Source organism: Camelina sativa, chromosome 2 (assembly GCF_030686135.1).
Source record: "Camelina sativa cultivar CO46 ecotype springtype chromosome 2, ASM3068613v1".
NCBI lineage: Eukaryota > Viridiplantae > Streptophyta > Magnoliopsida > Brassicales > Brassicaceae > Camelina > Camelina sativa.
In genome coordinates, this window is record NC_141881.1 from 14,867,561 (window position 1) to 14,887,212 (window position 19,652).

Below are 19,652 nucleotides of genomic sequence, written 5' to 3' on the forward strand. Positions count from 1 at the left end.
TTTTGGAGGAATCTATGAAATAGTTTTTTTTTCCTTTCAGTATTTATTTGACTTTAATATAAACATATGTTTAAGAAAATGAAAGTGTAAAAAAAAATATTTTCATTGAAATTTAAAGTAATAGTAAAAGTTAAAAATTTACTTTTTAATTATTATTTCAGAATATATATATATATATATATATAATCACTATTTGGAACCAAAAAAACAAAATCATTGGCACATCTACTTCCATTCAAAGCTTATGAAAAATTTTGGTTTGTTCGATCCGTCTGCTTTTTGCTCAACGTTCATTATTATTGTTTTGGCTCAATTTTGTTTCTTGTGTTTTAAGGTCTATAGTTTTGATCCAATAAATTATTTCAAAAAATGTAAAAAAAAAATAGCATGCATATGGCGTTGGCAAGACCAGGTGGATATCGTAGGCTTGAACAAGAATAAGCATGCCAAGAAAATAAAATCACAAGTCACAATCCCAGTACGAGCATGCCAAATCAGACAAATGTGTTAATAATGGACAAGTAAATAGGCTGTTATTGAATGAAAAAGTTAAAAAATCACAAAAATATAAGCCTAATTAATTACACTCTCTAAGAACCTCTATCTATCTACTATGTGGCATCTCTAAATCTTCTGTTTTTTTTTTTAATATTTTTTTTATTTAATGTTTGTCAAAAAAAAAATGTTTTATTTCATGTTTGCAAAAAAAAATGTTTTATTTCATGTTTAAGTCAATTGATAATAGACTGTAAATCATTAATGGGCCACATAATTTTGTCGACTTCTAAAAAAAAAACCGACGGAATCTCTGAGTTCCGATTTCTTCTCTTCCTCGCATCTCTCTCTTCCCCACCCCTTCCCCCTTATCTATTTAATTCCGCAAGATTTTGAATCACCCGAGTCGAAAGGAATCTCAACATCTCAATTCTTCCACAGCTTGACATATAGCTACTGTAAATCTGGCACCTGTCTAAAAAACTTATTCACTAAAATTTTAACTAAACTACAAATAAAACACATTTAATCAAATACATATAACTCACATTTTAAATATAAAACTAAAAAAAAATATTTTCAATTAATCCACAAATAAGACATTTAATCATACACTTTAACACCTATCCTGGAAAAAAAATTTTACTTCTCATTTCTGCAAAAATAAATTTTTTTCTTAATCCACCAATTTTAAAACAAAAACTAAAAGTAATTATATTAGACGAAATAATTTTGTTAAAGCTTTTACTGGGTGCATTTATACAAAAAAAAGAAAATAAAGAATGAAACATTAACACAAATTTCTTTTCTTTTTTCGTCAAACAAACTCAAATTTCTTATAAGTTTCTTTACATTGAAAATATTACAATAAGTTCAATTTGTTAAATTAATAAAGTATGATACCTCCTAAAACTTTCTTCCACAGCTACTGTAAAACTGAGACTTTTCCAAAAAACTTATTCACCAAAAAAATTAACTAAACTACCAATAAAACATATTTAATCAAATAAATATAACTCACACTTTAAATGTAAAACTAAAAGAAAATATTTTCAGTTAATCCAAAAATAAGACATTTAATCATACACTTTAAAATTAAACTTTAATATAAACCTAAAGAAAAATTCAATTCAACCATAAGTAAAACACATTTTATCTTATACATTTAACTCATAATTTAATATAAAACTGAAAAAACGTTTCCAATTAAACCACAAATAAAACACATTCAATTATTTAAATTTAACTCACACTTTAATTTAAAGTAAAAAGGTTCAATCATAACGATAAATAAAACACATTTAATCATATACATTTAACTCACACTTTAATATTACAACTGAAAAAAAAAATTTCCAATTAAACCATAAATAAAACACATTTTGTCATATGAAACTAAAAAACTATTTCTAATGAAACCATAAATAAAATACATTCAATCATATAAATTTAACTCACACTATAATATAAAATTGATAAAATTATTTCCAATTAAACCATACATAAAACACTTTTAATAATATAAATTTAACTCACACTTTAATATAAATCTAAAATAAAATAAAATAAATTCAATAAAAACATAAATAAAACACATTTAATCATATACATTTAACTCACACATTAATATTAAAAATGAAATAAAATAAATTTGCCTTAACTTTATTTCTCCACTCAATTTTATTCAACACACAATAAATTAGAATTAACTCCCATACTTTTTAGTTTCTAAACTGTAACTTTCATCACTTCTCATCTTATAAATACTCATTTTCATTCTCTCATTCTCTTCCACTTCATCTTAGATATTATACATTTTTGTGTTTTTTTTGTTGGTTGGTTGGTTGGTTATTGTGGTATGTGTTAAAAAAAACAAATTAAATATTATTTTAAAAGTTTGATTATAGATTGAAATCAAACTTTAATATAAAACTAAAAAAAATATTTCCAATTAAATCATAAATAAAACACATTTTGTCATTGAACAAAATTTTTTTTCAAATAAACCACACATATAACACATTTAATTTAACTCATGACTTAATATAGATTTTTTCAAATAAAACACATTTAATTTAACTCATGACTTAATGTAGAAAAAATTCTCCAATTAAATCACAAATAAAACACATTAATCATAGAAGTTTAACTCACACTTTAATATAAAGCTCAAATAAAAAAATCAATTAAACCATAAATAAAACACATTTAATTATATACATTTAACTCACACTTTAATATAAAAACTAAAATAAAATAAATTTGCATTAACTATATTTCTCTATTCAATTTTATTCAACACATAATAAATTACAATTAACTCCCATACTTTTTGTTTCTAAATTGTAACTCCCATGACTTCCCATCCTATGAATATTCATTTTTTCATTCTCTTTCACTCTTTCTTAAATATTATACATTTTTTGTGTTTTTTGTTAGTTGGTTGTTATTGTTGTATGTATAAAAAAAACAAAATTAATATTATTAGAAAAGCTTAATTCTAAATTTTAAATTTAAATACTATATGATATGTATCTTACATTTTTTTTTGAAGATACATCTCTATTGTCCCTAAAACAAACATTTTCAAAATCAACCTATTACAACTTACATACAACTTTCTTAGATTTTAAAATTTAAAATTTTTCTCTAATGACATCTATGCTTAATTGAAGTCCTACCTTATTTTTATCTCCAAACTAAATTACCAAAGATTTCCATAAAATATACTAATATCTAAACTCTCCTAAACTCACACTTTAATATAAAGCTCAAATACCGACAAATAAAAACAACATCAACTACACAATCCCATATTCCAACAAATCACATTTCATAAACATAACCAATTTTTATATTACTTTTCATGAATAATTTGACAGATTTTATACACGCATCTATCCTATATCATTTGGACCAGCTAACCCACAACCACTCAACGTCTTCTTTGAAAGCGAATACCATAATCCAAATGCAACAAGAACACTTGATGTGTAAGTTGTAATATAAGACCTAGAAATAACAAAAAGGCAAGCCACCCAATATGAAGAAGGATAATGTTCAACTTGTCTTCAAGATTTATGAGGAACTCAAAATATCAACACTCTATTTTGCAATCACAAATTCCATAGTAAATGTATTGCATATTGGTTACATAACAAAATAACATGTCTTAATTATAAAATACAAATAGTATAAACTATAATACAATTTAAAATTCAATAAAAACATCAATAATATATTTATCAAGCTTTAACCTATGATCTTAGTCAATATTGCATTTCTTAGATCTAGAACGAATAGTATATTAGTTTTTTGACTTTGGAGTCATTCAATTATACCAAAACTATACAGTAAAACCTCTATAAATTAATACTCTATAAATTAATAAACACTATAAATTAATAAATTTTGCTCGTTCTAAGTCGGGCCAGCATAAAAAATAACAAAATTCAATAAGATAATAAGATAATAATTTTTTTTGAAATCTCCATGTAAAATATAGTCCCAATAATATCATAAATTAATAATCATAAATCTTAGGCATAAATACTAAGGCAATTTTGTAAAATATGAATCTAGTGTTGTTTGTCTTTTCTTGAAGTTGGAATCTCGTTGGAGTTCATCTCTAATTTTTCTTATTGCATCAAAAACTCCTGGTGTTGTCTTCTCGATTTGCATCCAAAAATTGTGAAGAGTTCTATATGCGATAATTGCTTCTTTACGTGTAACTGGTTCCAAAGTTTCCACATTATCGTCTTCAGCTTCTTCATCAACATTAATGACAGAAGCCACAATCTTTTCTAAACTCTGAACTTCTGAGCATGCATCATTTTCACCTGGATAGTTGAGTAGACTATTGACATCCATTTTATATTGATATCCAAGATTATTAATCACCACTTCAAGTTCCTGCATACCATCTTCACAAACTGATTCCTCTTCTGAATTCCTTGATACGACATCCCTTGAACGAATTTTACAATGTCGAAAACAATTTGCTATTGTCTCTCAATGAACATTAGTTGTCCAAGCAGCGACCGCAAAATTGATAGCATGCAAAACATTGATCTTAGCTGGATCAGATTGTCCCAACTCATATCCTTCTAAAACCTTACGGTAAAATCTCCTTCGATAATGCATTTTAAAAGCTCTTATTATTCCAGCATCACAAGGTTGGATTTTTGACGTCATGTTAGGTGGCAAGAAAAACAACTAAACATTAGGTAATCCTTCAATATTTCTTGGATGTGCTGGGCAATTCTCTATCACAAACAAAACCCTTCTACCATGCATTCTCTGATCAAACTAGCGAATATATTCTTCAAAAATTACACTTGTCATCCAAGCTCTTTTGTTGGCACGATAATGACAATTCAAGTTATTCATGTTGACATTCTTGAAGCAGCGCGGCTTTGCATATTTTCCAATAATCCATAAGGGAATTTTTTCAGACCCATCCTCATTACAGCAAATAACAACCGTTAACTTTTCTTTGTCTTGTTTTTGCCTTCAAGTTGTTTTGTAGCAAGAGAATGATCAGCTTGTAACCTATAAAACAAACCAGTTTCATCCATATTAAAAACATCTTTCTTAGAAAACTTATCTATCTTTTCTCTTATATCTTCCAGCTTCTTTTCCATGTCTTCAACATCAACTCAACCGCTTTCTCCAAACCGACAAAATGACTTGATACAGTGTCCTAATTTGAATTTTTCAAGCCAGCCTTGAGAAAATTGGTGCTCAAAATCTTGTTCCGGGTATACAAGTTTCATAGTTTTTTTTGCCTTCTCTAAAATTAATTATCCGGTCATATTCACACGATCTTGGTATTGAAGAAACCATTCAAAAAGAACTTTCTCCATCTCTGGATATTTTGCTGGTTTTGACGTTTGATATCTTTTCTGGATTCCAGATTGGTGGAAAAATATTTATCTGATCGTTTGAGTGTGTTTGAGATTGTACCTTGGCTAACTCGTATTTGTAATTTTTCTTGAATCCACAATTGCAACTCATTTTGAATACATTTGGTATGATCTCTTTTGTACTCACATAACTCTTTGCGTATTTGGTCTGTCATGGTTGCTTTTGCAACACCTTTTAGATGAGAAGCTATAACTAAAATTTTGTATGAAGAAAAAAAATAGTAGACGAGAGTAGCTCGTACGTTCACGTTCGTGTCTACAAATAAAGACACAGCTTCTATAGAAATATGAAAGTTAACATAATTGAATATGTTATATCAAAGTATAAGGAATTTTAAATAAAGAAAAATTCTAAAAAAGTATATAATTTTAAGGAAAAAATTCCAAATTTACATTTAGAAATATTTTAAAAGTTAACGTAATGAATAATATTGTATTTTGTATAAATATTTCTATAAATTATTATTTATTAATTTATACGATAAATTAATAATTATTAATTTATAGATAAATTATATCATTATAAATTAATAAAATTTCAAAGTCCCCACATTATTAATTTATAGAAGTTTTACTGTATATGGTACTGATTCTCGATTAGGAAACAGTTATGCGGCTTCTTGTTACTAATTTACTACCAAGTACACAACTACCCCATTAATACGAAAGTTTTTTGGTGTGGTTGTCCTGTATTATTAAAGGAATGGAGAAAACTGTTTCTTGCCCTTAGTTTACACTCTTCTGGAGTTTGTATGGGCACTTCTTGCCTTGTTATCTTTTATTTCCCCTTTATTTGGGTTGTAATGCCTCCTCTTTTGAGTGAGTGTGAGACTTAGTTTTAATGAAAATTATCAGTTTGATAAAGAAAAAAAGAAATGGAGATAACATAAATAGACCAAATTAAGCTCAAAGACACAAATTAGGATTCCGCAACTTTAACAACAAAAAGAATTTGAGTTACATTATTTTTGGTTAAATTATTTTGTTTAAATTCTTAATTCCAATGAAAGCATATATGTTCAATTTCATCTATTATACGTATCATAGTAACCACATTAAAAAAAAAACAATCAAAGACTTGTGCTCATATATTTTTTTGTCCCAGTATTCATATATGTGGTTATATCATTTTAAGTTTTTTTTTTGTTTTTATGCTTAATTATAATCTTGAAATTTTTTCCTGCACCAGCCTTTCTTTAATTGTCAACGAGACATCTAATAACCAGAGTAAATCAAACAAATGTGAAATCAAATACTCCCTCCGATCGTGAATATCTGTCGTTTTAGATTTTTTTTTTGTCAAAATATCTGACGTTCTCACTTACCCATGTAAGTATCACTCTAAAATGACTTATTTACCATTCTATTATTTTTAGTCAACAAGTTCAGAATTCTATGTGTTGTTCAATGAGTGATTCTAGATATTGCTAACAATTGACTATATTTAATATTTATGTGTTTTTCTACGTGTATGACACAATATAAAGTTTCCATCATTGCTTCTTTTTTTACGGATATATATACAAGCATCATTAGTGATGACTAGTTTCAGATTTGGCTCCAATACTAATTTTAATTTTTGTTTTGGCTCCATTTTCAAATTTTTAGAAGAATTTTAACAACAAAATCTTATTTGTTACGTGTATTACTTTATTTGCATATCAAAAACACATAATTTTGACTACAAACAATAACTACGTATATAAATACGTTTCCATGGCTGCATGCGAACTTGTGCACTTATTAAATTATTAAGAATAAAGAAGATTGGGATCAGCAGCAATATTTGACTAAATAATGATTAGACACAAATTAAGGAGGTTACAATAGTCTTTACACAAACCTCCTTAATTTGTGTGAAACTTGTAAAACGATATATATTCACGATCGGAGGGAGTACACGTCAATAAACACGTTACTAATCATAAAAGTAAAAGATAAATAAATGAATTTACATGATATTTTTTTTTATACGAAAGCTTTACTTGCTAACAGATTTATAAATATAGTCTAATAAAAAGACTCATTTATTCATACCTATCTGGCATAGTGGTCCAAAGTCATCACATTTTCATAGTGGTCCAAACCAAAACCACATTTTGATTTTCTAACCTCCCACACGAAGGTCGAAATCAGGGTTTGCTGACTCTTCTGACATGAAAAAATTACACTAATTAATTCAACTTTGTCGATGAAATAAAAGCTCATTATAGAACAAAAAAAAAGTATCTCTTAAAAAAATACAACTACGAATTGTTTAAGTTTACAACTTAAAGATGTAAAAAAAAAAAGGGATATTTATAGAATTGGGTTTTTTTTGGGTTCAAACTTTGAAAAAAGGTATTTCTATCCGGACTTGCAGAAGTAGGCCTTTCTAGAGAATCAAATAGACCATTATACCCTTATCTTCTTTACGCTTGCTGAAAAACCATCTCACCGCTTGCAACCAACACCCGTCGCGTCTCCGATCTCCTATCATCACCGTCATGGTCGCTTGGCCTGAAAACCTCACCAATACTCACCGGTCTCCCAAGTTTCTCTTCCTGGAAAGGAAAAAATTAGCACTACTTGGTGAAATAGGTTCTTTTAGAATCAATTTCGAACCATCTGCTACAGGTTGTAACAATCCGAACGATCCCACTACATCAGGACCCTTTCTACGTTGCACAAAAACTGGTTTCAGTGCACGTGTGGAAGACAACTCTGTTTAGCCAGCAAGCATAGGAAATATGTATACGTCCGATATGGTCGAAGATTCGACCAGTTCCGGGCCTAGCTCGTCGGTCAATCAACCGATTCCGGAGGAGCAGGCTTGGGAACGGGAGGCAAGGGCGCACCAACACGCCCGTAACAAAAAAAAAAAGAAAATTAACATAAGTTAAAGTTACAAAAGACATAAGTTAAAGTTACAAAAGAAAGGTTAAGACATAAGTTAAAGTTACTCACCAAGCCTTGTTTGACTTGTTGATACGATGTTGGCCCAAATAAATGCGAGTGTGGACCGAGACCATTACGGTCTGACATACGAGCATTGGAATAGATTCGACTCCTTTCTTGTGCTTCTTCAGTATCCCACTGCGCAACCATTGTTTTCCAGAGTTCACCCTCAATCCATTTAGGTTTCACTCGACTAGTCCTAACGTCGCTTACCATGTTCTTCATCCGGCGTTGACATATCTCATAGAAAAAATGTTGCACTGTCCCTGTTATGAATGGATCCCAAGTGTGTGTTTTCTAGGACAGAAAAAATAGAATTAAGTTAGTGATAAGCAACAATTAAAACCTATCTATAAATGATATATGACAGAAAAATATACCGCAAACTCAAGGAAGTATCTTTCTCTTCTATCCGGAGGCACACATGACCAATTGTAGAATGGACCATCAAATTTGTTTGTAAAAACCTTTGTAATCGTCCGCACCAGTTTTGATTTGACATCACGAGTAAACCTCAAAACATAAGAATCAAGTCAGACAAGTTCACAAAACTATCACATATCACCCTAACACATGTATGACAACATAGAATTAAAACATGTTTACTCACCAAGTCGTGTTAGGCTTCGGTTCCGGAGAGAGCACGGTGGTAAATTTGTCGCGGTCCGGCACCATGAGTATGGCGTTAAGAGCCCTCAACGTGTCCTCCCGGAGTTCCGGCAATACTGGATCTGGCTCCTCGAAGTTGTTACCTTGAGAGGACGGATGGCTTTGGTTGTTACCTTGAGAAGACGGATGGCTTTGGCTATGAGCGTGAGAGTTCTGACCTGGAGATCTCCCAGAAGCATGCAAAGGATTCGATTGAACCGGTGGATTATTTTGGACTTCTGGTAATGACCTAGCCGGTTGGTCTTCTCGGCTTCGATTCACGGAATTCTCAAACAGGATCTGTGGCGGTGGATAGTTTCTCACCTGCGGTCCGGCTGACGTCGATAGTTGGGGGGAAACGCGGACTTGTTCTTGAGGCGTCTGAGGCATTGGATTGTGAGCCGCCGGCGTGAAGTTGTACTGCGGCGGTAGAGGATTGACTTTTTGAACCTTTGACCTAGGGTTCGAGCCACCGGGTCTGAGAGCAGCGTTGGGGACATTCCTCTTTCGTCCAGACTTCTTAACCTTCATCGTAGAAGACTGAGAGATCGGCGATTGCGTCGATGAGAGATTGTGAGAAACGGCGAAGAACGGTGAGAAATCAGAAATGAGAGATTAGGGTTTGAGCATTAGGGTTAGGTCGCTTGTTTATGGGCTGGACCGCGTAAATGGATTCCCGGGCTTGTTTAGTCCCTAAATGTTTTAAAATTAGTCGCTTATTAGTCGCTTATGAGTTGGTATGTGATTTTATTTTAACAAATTGGGCTTCGCCTGTAGTCCAAAACCTGGTCCAACACGTAATAAACATGTTTAAACCCAATATTATGTAGTTAATCACTTATTAGTCGCGAATCTGTAGCCATATTTAATTTTAGAGAAACATATAATTTAGTTTAGTTTACATATTATTTGAAATCTGCTACTTATATATACACTAATAATATACTGATCACTTTAAATTTACAAACATTATTTACATATATACTTACTATAACAAAAATTACATTTTCTATTTTTAAATTAAAATTACATTTTATGACTTAGCATAAATGAAGATACTAATTTTAAAAGATCATACCTACTGATTCATATACATTTTCTTGAGCTTCACCTTTCATAGGTAATTTTTCACTTTGCAACCAATTCACAAATGTACTAATGGAAAACAAAAGCTCAAGTCTAAAACAATTAACAATTAATAATTAATAATAAGTATAGATATGGTAAAGCAAGCATAAAAAAATTGATATTACTTACATATATTTTGTTTGTGCCTTTGAAAATGAGATTAATATGAGAATGCCACAACATGATGCATGTATGTATAGTTTCTATATATGTGAAGAATGCCAAAATATTAGTCACTACTTAGTAGCCAAATTACCGACTATTAGAAATAGTTGCTACGTAGTCGCCAAATTAGCTGCTTTGATACAACAAAATTAAGTTCTTCCCACTTAGTCGTATAATGGTCGTCATTCAATGACTACAATACCGACTATTGTATTTGGTCGGCAAATAACGTCTGAGTTACGACTAATGTTACGCAGTTGTAAAATAGTCGTAAGATAGTAGGCAAATAGTCGCTTAATTTGGCGACTACGCTTTTAGTCGCCAAACGTAGTCGTAAATCACCTGTTTTCTTGTAGTGCATTAACACCTATCTCTTTCGTCGATTCAAAAACATCTTTGATATTTGCTATCAAAAAAAATTTCTTCCGATGAAGCTAATGTCTTGAATAAAAAAAACTAAACCCTAAGAGGGATGATGTAGAGGGAACCCTAGAGGATCAATTTTAACCATTGATAGAATCAAGTAAGAATGAATTTCTATTTTCCCCTAAATTATTTACTCAAATTTTTTTTTGTTTATGCTTTTAAATAGAAATCAAAATCTTCAGTTCATCTCCAATTCTTAACCAATAACTCAAATTTTTTTTTTGTTTATGCTTTGCTCTCTTCTCGTTTTTGCTTAATCGAGTTGGAATCGATTGAATTCACGATTTCAATTAATGTTTTTCCCATTAAAGGATTTTTCAAACCGATTGAGAAACCAGCGGACTTGGGTAGAAACCAACCAATTGAGAATTCCATAACTGAACCAGGAAACTATGGAGGAGGACAGTCGTACTCAGCTTCTTGTTTTTAGCCATCGCATCCCGCCGGAGAAATCTAAACAGTCACGGTAGATGGAAAGATTGAGAATCTGAGAAAAAATTGGCTGAGAGGCGAGAGAATAGAGGGGCAATTTTGTCAATATTTGTAAAATAAAAGGCCTATTTCTGCAAGTCTGGACAATCAGTCCTAAATTCATAAGAATCTAGAAAATAATGCTTATTTCTGTAATTGATCCAAAAAAAAAAATGACGTATAATTTACAACTTAAAGCTGAGATATGTTTACATAAGAAAACAAAGCCATTAAGCCTAACCAATAAAATATGGATTCCCCAAATCATTTTTATAGCAAAAACAAAACAATAACATGTTGTGGGCAAAGGCTTGTGGTCCTCACAGCGTGCAACACCTGTAACCGAGATTTAAAAAGATGAATCAGAATAAATGCTAATTAGTTGAAAAAATTAAGGCATCCAATAGTGGCTAAGCACCTGCTAAGTGCTAGTAGAACAATAATTACGGTATAAAAATAATAAATTAGGCCAAAAAGAGAAGAATAAAGTAAAAAAAATGAGGAAGTGGGTAGAGAAATTAGGAATGCATCAAGGAAGGGAGTTGCTAATGCCATGACCCATGACCATGAGTGCAAATAAAGAAGAGAAGATAAAGAGTGGCCATGTGAATTCGTACGGAAGTCATAAAACGTAGCATTGTTTTATTCGTTTATATTATCACTGCAGGCGCGTATAAGATTGTGGTTTCGTTTTTAATAACAATGCTCGTACGAACGAACATCTCTATTTGCAGAGATTTAATATATATGTCAGAAATAGTAAGAAGTTTTAATTTGGAATATATCTGTGCATTATATGTATTAAAATGATAGCTTGTGTTTTTTTTTACAAATCGCGTTTGCTCACATTTGTGACTAACTCAACAGACTTAATTTGTGTGGTATCACATCTGAGAAAATGGTCGCAACTGAGCTAAACGTCACCTCTCTATTGGGAATTTGTTTATATTTCACAATCCACACGGTTTTATATACTACCATTTTATTTTATGTAAGTCCTAAGTATGACTAAGACATGGTCACATTCACGTATCCAAATATATATATATATATATATATATAAAATACAATATCTGAGCATAATAGAAACGTTAAAACTATTTGTATTCATGCAAAACAAATATTTACCTTCAGATTCGATCACTATAAGTCTATCATTTTCAACAGTTGATATTACTCTTTCATAAATGTATACTCTTTTAAATTATAGTCAGTAAATTGTTTACAAAAAAAATGTTCCTCTTCATACCAAAAAAAAATGTTCCTCGAAATGGTTTTCTGGTAAACTGAGATCAAACGGCGAATGTGACGAAGATTCTTGTCCGAGAGGAGCTTGCAACCGACAGGGTTGCTGCCTGTCTTTAAGTGCATTAGCTTAACTAACTCACTTTGACAGACACCGGAACTGTAGGTTGTCGGTAATAATGCACACGTGTCTTGATCTTACCCGTTAGCTTTACAAATCCATGTTGTCTTCTTATTACGCTGATGAGGTCAGTGATAACGTACATGGTTGTATTATAGTATAAAAATAATCACTTGGAATAACAAAATATTAGCAATTGGTGCTTGAGCAAATCACTTTTAAAGTTTATTTTTCAAGAACAAACTTAATTAAAAACTTTCGTATATCTATATTCATCGTAAAAATAAAATTATCTTAATGCCTAGTTTCTTTTGTAGAGTCTACTGTATATATATATATATGTAACGCTACGAAAAACAAAATATCATCTAACGATTAAAATAACCATATATCTTTTGGAATATATTCTCCACCAAATTTTTTGCTCTTGTAATTTAAAACTTTTACCAAAAGAAGAATGGATATCTTGTAATGCTGTTTCTATAATTAAGTAATACCCATGTACTTTAAATAAGCACTCTGGTCTAGGGTTATAGACTATCATATGTATATAGAAAAAATGACAATGGATAAAATATATAACCCAATATATAACCCCAAATTGTAGATTGTCATTTTACGGATAGAAGAATAAATTAAAGATTTTTTCTCACATATTTTTTCATTGGCTCCTGATTTCATAAATTTAGGGTTTCCAAGAATTCTCCATTTCTCTCTTGCCGACTCTACCTAAAAGACTCTCTCTCTGGCTCATCTTTCTCTTAATTAGAGACACAAATCATCCAAAAAGCATACACAAAAAGAAAGAAGGTAATCTTTTCTTTTCTTTCTCAACTCTGTCCTAGCTAAATTTCTTATTGATCTTTCTCTGTTTAATTGTTATTGTTCTTCATGTTTGCTGTGGATTTCTACATAAAATTCAATAATATAGCTTCCATCTAATTTTACTGAAATCAAGAACTTTTTTTCATGGAAAGAGAAGGAAAATTCAAAATTAAAGTGCTGATTATGAATTAGGGTTACTTAAATTAGGAGAATGGTGAGGGGAAAGACAGAGATGAAGCGGATAGAGAACGCAACGAGCAGGCAAGTGACTTTCTCCAAGAGAAGAAATGGACTTTTGAAGAAAGCCTTTGAATTATCAGTCCTTTGTGATGCTGAAGTTGCCCTAATCATCTTCTCTCCTAGAGGCAAACTCTATGAGTTCTCTAGCTCCTCCAGGTATATTTTCTACATCTATATACGTTTTATGTATATACTCATTTCTTATATATTGATCCGATGCATCAGGATTGATATTTTCATATATGAATAATTTACTGAAATCCATGATTAATTAGTTTGTCCATCATTTTTTTTCCTTTTCCTAGACTCGATCGATTGATACTGGTTGGTTTATGCGTGTTAAAATGAAGATTCTTGATTTTTAAGAGAAAGAATCAGAAATAGAAAAGTTAGGATTCTAGATTTAAACGTGATTCGCACATGGTTTCATCTTGGAAATGCAAAATAAAGTTTGTAAATAGTTATGAGATAGTTCGGACAAACTGACAAAAAATTCCAGTAAACAAAAGAATGATATTTAAAACTTGAAATGATATTTAACTATAGTTCATGTAGCAGTAAGTTTAAGCACAGTGTTCTTACTCAAATTAGACAATAAAGTTAGATTCCATTTTCACTTTCATATTTAACCAGATTTGGGGAAAACAATATTTCCTTATTTAGAGGTGTACAGGTTTCCTATATTATATGTTGTTCTTGTGTGTGTGTTTATACAATTTAGGGAGAACTTACACACACATACAGATCCACAGATACACGCATACATATACTAGTTACAAACAGTTACTACTGTACAAACACTCAAGCACATTATTGACACAAAAAAAAAACACTCAAGCACATGATGTCAAAAAAAGATAATAATAATAACACTCAAGCACATGTATTGTGTACGTACGTATATTTGAATATAATTGATGTATTTTCAAAGTTTATTTTCTGAATTATATGGGGTTAAACTTCTTATATTCACATATGTGGAGAAATATCCCACAACATATATGCATGAATTTAGTTATATCTTGTAATTTGAATTAATGGTGTTTACACTAATTAATCAATACTGATTAGATTTGAGTATTCTGATGTCACGGGAAGCTAAGTATTGCACTATATATGATGCATATAAATCATGTACATTTCATTTATATGTACACATCTACATTAACAGTCAGGTATGATTATGACTATCTATTTATCATACTCGACCATACTATGTAATACTACAAGAATAAAATGGTAATCAATGACATTTTTGGTGAAAAATTTATGTCCCTTTTCAAATTTTATTTTATATTTGAATTTATTTTTATATGTAGTGGTCAATAAATAGCTGACCAACGTTTCAGTGTCTTTTTGGGAAAAGATAAATTTCTAAACCAAAATCGAAAATTTGAAAAATAGCAACGTTTTTTTTTTACATCGCCACTATATATTCTGCCATTCCACTAATACGGTAATACCAGTTAGATCCATAGTTTATTCTGCTATTTTATATTATATTATTTTGAATGTGTGTATATGTGGATGCATGTATCTATGTACATGATATAAGATCTATGTATGTATATTGTGGTAACACAGACGCATTTGCCACACTTTTCACCCGCAGAGTACAAAGGACTCTTTATCTCAGTGATGACAGTGAAGGAGTCATTAGCATGTGTCTAGATCAGAATATGTTGATTCTTTCTATGCTTTCTATATTTATTACTATATATTTGTGTAGCCATAATTTACATTGTATGCTAATTATATGATTATTTAATCTTATGTACATACTTTATTAGACAAAAAACAAATGATAATCTTCTTAAGTAAGCAGAGAGGAGTTTATATCACAATTAGCTACCTGTTAACCAGCTTATTTATTACTTAATTAAGTCATATCCACATGACTAGCTAGACGATCTCTTAGAATTAATTTTCAACATTTTAGATATGTACTATTATCTTTTGGTTATATATTGATTCTTTTACTCCATTAATTCCAAAGATTAGCAGAAGATTGATATAACTTTTAATAGATCACATTATATATATATATATATATATATGAAATTGTTATGTATATCCTTAAAAATTCGATGTTACATATATAATACTTTTGTCTTATAATTAGTGTTTGAGAAATATAGCTTAGACTTTTGCTTCTTAATATTATGTCCTTTGGTTTGATTTTTTTTTTTTTTGTTGATTTTGAAATACTGATTTGAGTTTTGAAATTTTCAGTATACCAAAAACAGTAGAAAGATATCAGAAGCGAATACAAGATCTTGGGTCTAACCATAAGAGAAATGATAACTCACAGGTAATTGGACTTTCTATATTTGCTAGTGTATATCATGGTTTATTTTTCCATTTGAATAAAATAACTCTTTTATAGATGCATAGTTACATTTACGAAAAATATACCTATTAAGAACTCACCTAAATATAAAATATATATCGACTTCCATCAAATACTATATACATGCCAAAAATATATACCTTATATATTAATCGAACATGGATGAGAATAATTTTGTATTTACAAATTTATGTTTGAGAAAATATGTTTTGCATTTCACATGAGTAAACCTTATTGACAGCAATCGAAGGATGAAACCTATGGCTTGGCGAGAAAGATCGAACATTTGGAGATTTCGACAAGGTTTTGATTCAAAATATTTATGGATATTTAGTTATGAATGGAAAATGATATAGTCATTGTAAGTGTCTATTTAACATATATAAATACATTTGCAGAAAAATGATGGGAGAAGGACTTGACGCATCTTCTATAGAAGAGTTACAACAATTGGAGAACCAGTTGGACCGAAGCTTAATGAAAATAAGAGCCAAAAAGGTAACTTACATAAATGTGATCATATCATTGTTTAGATGAAAATAAAATGTTTACTCCTATCATCATATTATTATTGTTTCATCATATTATTATCAAGAAACTAGATCATATAGCTATTTGACTTCTTTATTTCAGTATCAATTATTACGCGAAGAAATTGAGAAGTTAAAAGAAAAGGTAACACTTGTAGCTTTTTCAAATGGCTAGGTACTATATAAACATACAGTATTCCTTAATTAAATAGTTAAACCATATTTTTCGTTTTCTTGTCAATATTTTAGGAGAGGAACCTCGTTGCAGAAAATAAAATGCTGATGGAGAAGGTACGTATTAATATTAAAGTAATAACATACGGCTTCTCTACAACTACTATCGTACTGATCATTTGTTCTCTAATTCTATTATTATGAAATCATCTCTTTTTTCGAAACGAGAGTTTTAATTTTGAGGAAATGTGTGAAATGAAGTGTGAGATGGGAGGAAGAGGAATAGTAGCAAGAACTTCATCATCAACAACAACTGAAGAAGTGGACATAGATGACAATGAAATGGAAGTGGTGACTGATTTGTTCATTGGACCTCCTGAGACTCGACACTCCAAAAAGTTTCCTCCTCCAAACTAACGTATAGTATATGGTTATACATTTTACCTTGAAAAATTGACATCTCACAACACTAAATATTATGTACGTAGGGAAATCCTTTTCCCTGGAAGAAAATTTGATGTTAATTACTTTATTTAGCTTCGTATTTTTTTTTTTTTGTTTTTGGTATCCTCTTACAACTTTGATAACCCAAAATAAAAGTCACAATACTCTAGTTGTTCATCCGCCTTCATTGGCTATCGTTGGAAACCATTTTCAACCCAACTAAATCCTTTTATGTTTATGCATCTCTTCTCCGCCTTGTTGTTAACGAGAATATATTAAACTTTTTGGCAAAAAAAATTTCTTAATGCTTTGTATGTCTCCGGATTAAGGACTAATACAAGTGTGTTTTGCACAAATAACCTCACGTTGGTTTCACAATTTTTTTCTGGTCGAGGGTCGACACGTATATAAATCATCGCTTTCCGGGCATTGAGGGGAAAAAGGTGGATCATTTGGCTTTCATTTGGCTTTCCTATGGTTGTTCTTTGTTAACACGTACGTCTTGGATATGGTGTAATTTTGAAAAAGAAAATTACTATGTACTTTAAAAAAAAAAAAAGAAAGAAAAAAAAAATGAAGAACCCAAAAATCCAAAATGAATAATAGAAGTCAAGGTCAACTGACTTGACTCGATCGATATTGACAAAGTCAAATAGTTGAAGAAACAACTTGTATAATAAGTTATATTTTATTAGAAACTCTAATAAATTTGCAGTGACTTGTTTGCTAAGAACCACCGTCTTCGTCTTCGTCTACGTTTTCGTTTTATCTTCGTCTTCGTTTTCTTCTTCACTATGGCCGTTGCTTCGCTTCTTGATACCGTTTTCAGACGAAGAAAGAAGAAGTCTACTGAGTTGATAAACAGTATGTACTGTACATGGTTTCATCTTTTCAATTATCTTTTTCAAATCTGACACATAACCCATCAATTATACTTGTTTATCTAATAGATTATGCAGTTTTCGAATTTGACTTCGACACCATTAGAGCCGCAACAAATGAGTTCTCAGATGTGATTGGTCGTGGAGGATTTGGTTCTGTTTACAAGGTTGTCTCTTTAATCTTTACTAATTTTTTTTTTTTTTTTCATGGGATTGTAATAAAAACAGATATGTTTTTATTTTCAGGGTAGGCTTCGAAGTGGACAAGAAATAGCAGTGAAGATATTACTTAAAAGTTCAATTAGAACTCATAGACAGTTTCATAATGAACTTAATCTTTTGTCAAAGCTTAGGCACAAGAATCTGATCAATCTTCTTGGTTTCTCCACTACACGAGACCACTATTGTCTTGTTTATGAGTTCATGCCTAACTCGAGCCTTGATTGTGTTATACTAGGTTAGACAGTCTAAAACAGAGTATCCTTTCCAAATCACGTCTAGTTTCAATCTCTCATCATTTGTCATAATGTTTGTGTTACAGATCCACACAGAGCTTCTCAGCTAAGTTGGGAGATGTGTCGAAACATTATCCAAGGCATAGCTTGTGGTTTACGTTACCTTCATGAAGAATCAGGGTTGTGGGTCGTTCACCGCGACATTAAACCTGCAAACATTCTATTAGATTCAAATCTAAAACCGAAAATCATGGGATTTGAATTGGCAATGATGATGCAACAAGGTGGAAACGAAGCTGAATCAACTGAGATTGTTGGTACCGTGTAAGTGAAGTTTTATGATATAACACTTGAAGGGGAAATGTTTTGAAGATGTTTAGAGACTGATACTGATACATAAAATGTTTTGAAATAATCTACAGAGGGTATTTAGATCCAGTATATATGCGAAGCGGACGTGTTTCTGTCAAATCTGATGTTTATGGCTTTGGAGTTACAATCTTGACGATCATTAGCAGAAGGAAGGTTTGGATTGTGGACGGAGACTCTTTAATCGAATATGTGAGTTTTTTTATATTAATGTAAAATTGTGTATGATGGTTAAGTTGTTCCTTAATCGTAGTTCTTGTCTTCTTTTAGGTTATGGGATGCTGGAACAGAGGAGAAGCCATCGATGTGATCCATGAAATGATGAGAGAAGAAGAAAGAGAAGATTCGATAAGCGAAATCTTGAGATATATTCACATTGCTTTGTTATGTATCGATGAGGATGCGGAGACAAGGCCGAGTATTGATAAAGTTCTTCATTGGTTTAGTTGTTCATCTACGCCTTTGCCTGAACCATTCATTGGTAATCGATTTCTTGCAGAGGAAGAAACAAATCTGTCTTGGTCACCGTCTCTATCTCCCGGTCATAGCTCTGTCATGTCACCTATATCTTCGCGTTAAGGAGATTGAGCATGATAGTATAAGATTAACTCTGCTTGAATGCTCGATTAATGAGAGTTTAGGATGAGAATGATTAATGTAATTTGCCGTTGTTTTCTTGTGTTTGTGCCGTAATCAAATAAAAAGTATAAAGAGGATAGAGCGATCCAAAACTGTTTTATTTTTTATTGTTTAGTAATGACAGATCTCGTATCATCTGCTAAAGAACAATCTGAGCAACATAAGCAGTTTCACTAAATCCACT

At 30.9% G+C, this 19,652-nt stretch overlaps 3 protein-coding genes and 1 pseudogene across 4 annotated transcripts; 2 read left to right on the forward strand and 2 right to left on the reverse strand.

The window, feature by feature from the left end:
* Positions 1–4,047: 4,047 nt before the first annotated feature.
* Positions 4,048–7,578, reverse strand: LOC147948631 (CENP-B homolog protein 2-like; annotated as a pseudogene).
* A 253-nt stretch (positions 7,579–7,831) lies between these two features.
* Positions 7,832–9,536, reverse strand: LOC147948632 (uncharacterized). Its single transcript, XM_087467912.1, has 4 exons — positions 8,968–9,536; positions 8,738–8,870; positions 8,367–8,654; positions 7,832–7,963 (listed from the first exon to the last, which is right to left on the reverse strand). Exons 1-4 carry the CDS (start codon positions 9,534–9,536, stop codon positions 7,832–7,834), a joined length of 1,122 nt encoding a protein of 373 aa, XP_087324038.1.
* Positions 9,537–12,770: 3,234 nt separating this feature from the next.
* LOC104718099 (agamous-like MADS-box protein AGL14) lies at positions 12,771–17,216 on the forward strand. 2 transcript variants are annotated; one of them, XM_087483223.1, is made up of 8 exons: positions 12,771–13,371; positions 13,579–13,782; positions 15,859–15,937; positions 16,218–16,279; positions 16,375–16,474; positions 16,610–16,651; positions 16,756–16,797; positions 16,942–17,216. In XM_087483223.1, the coding sequence occupies exons 2-8, from the start codon at positions 13,598–13,600 to the stop codon at positions 17,095–17,097; spliced, it is 666 nt and encodes a 221-aa protein (XP_087339349.1). In that variant the 5' UTR covers positions 12,771–13,371; positions 13,579–13,597; the 3' UTR covers positions 17,098–17,216. The 2 variants fall into 2 exon arrangements, with proteins under 2 accessions (XP_087339349.1, XP_087339353.1); XM_087483227.1 differs by having other exon boundaries at positions 13,112–13,371; positions 13,594–13,782.
* A 598-nt stretch (positions 17,217–17,814) lies between these two features.
* Positions 17,815–19,560, forward strand: LOC104718087 (cysteine-rich receptor-like protein kinase 45). The gene is made up of 6 exons (XM_010435764.2): positions 17,815–17,988; positions 18,075–18,172; positions 18,252–18,462; positions 18,547–18,784; positions 18,883–19,021; positions 19,100–19,560. Exons 1-6 carry the CDS (start codon positions 17,919–17,921, stop codon positions 19,406–19,408), a joined length of 1,065 nt encoding a protein of 354 aa, XP_010434066.2. The 5' UTR covers positions 17,815–17,918; the 3' UTR covers positions 19,409–19,560.
* Positions 19,561–19,652: the final 92 nt, after the last annotated feature.

Coding starts and splice junctions, on each gene's coding strand:
- LOC147948632 (XM_087467912.1), bottom strand. CDS start 9,536: ATGAAGGTTAAGAAGTCTGGACGAAAGAGGAATGTCCCCAACGCTGCT. Junction 8,871..8,967: donor CCGAAGCCTAACACGACTTG/GTGAGTAAACAT, acceptor TTATGTTTTGAG/GTTTACTCGTGATGTCAAAT. Junction 7,964..8,366: donor AACAAGTCAAACAAGGCTTG/GTGAGTAACTTT, acceptor TTTCCTTTCCAG/GAAGAGAAACTTGGGAGACC.
- LOC104718099 (XM_087483223.1), top strand. CDS start 13,598: ATGGTGAGGGGAAAGACAGAGATGAAGCGGATAGAGAACGCAACGAGC. Junction 13,783..15,858: donor GAGTTCTCTAGCTCCTCCAG/GTATATTTTCTA, acceptor TGAAATTTTCAG/TATACCAAAAACAGTAGAAA. Junction 16,798..16,941: donor ATAAAATGCTGATGGAGAAG/GTACGTATTAAT, acceptor TGTGAAATGAAG/TGTGAGATGGGAGGAAGAGG.
- LOC104718087 (XM_010435764.2), top strand. CDS start 17,919: ATGGCCGTTGCTTCGCTTCTTGATACCGTTTTCAGACGAAGAAAGAAG. Junction 18,173..18,251: donor GATTTGGTTCTGTTTACAAG/GTTGTCTCTTTA, acceptor TTTTATTTTCAG/GGTAGGCTTCGAAGTGGACA. Junction 18,785..18,882: donor ACTGAGATTGTTGGTACCGT/GTAAGTGAAGTT, acceptor AATAATCTACAG/AGGGTATTTAGATCCAGTAT.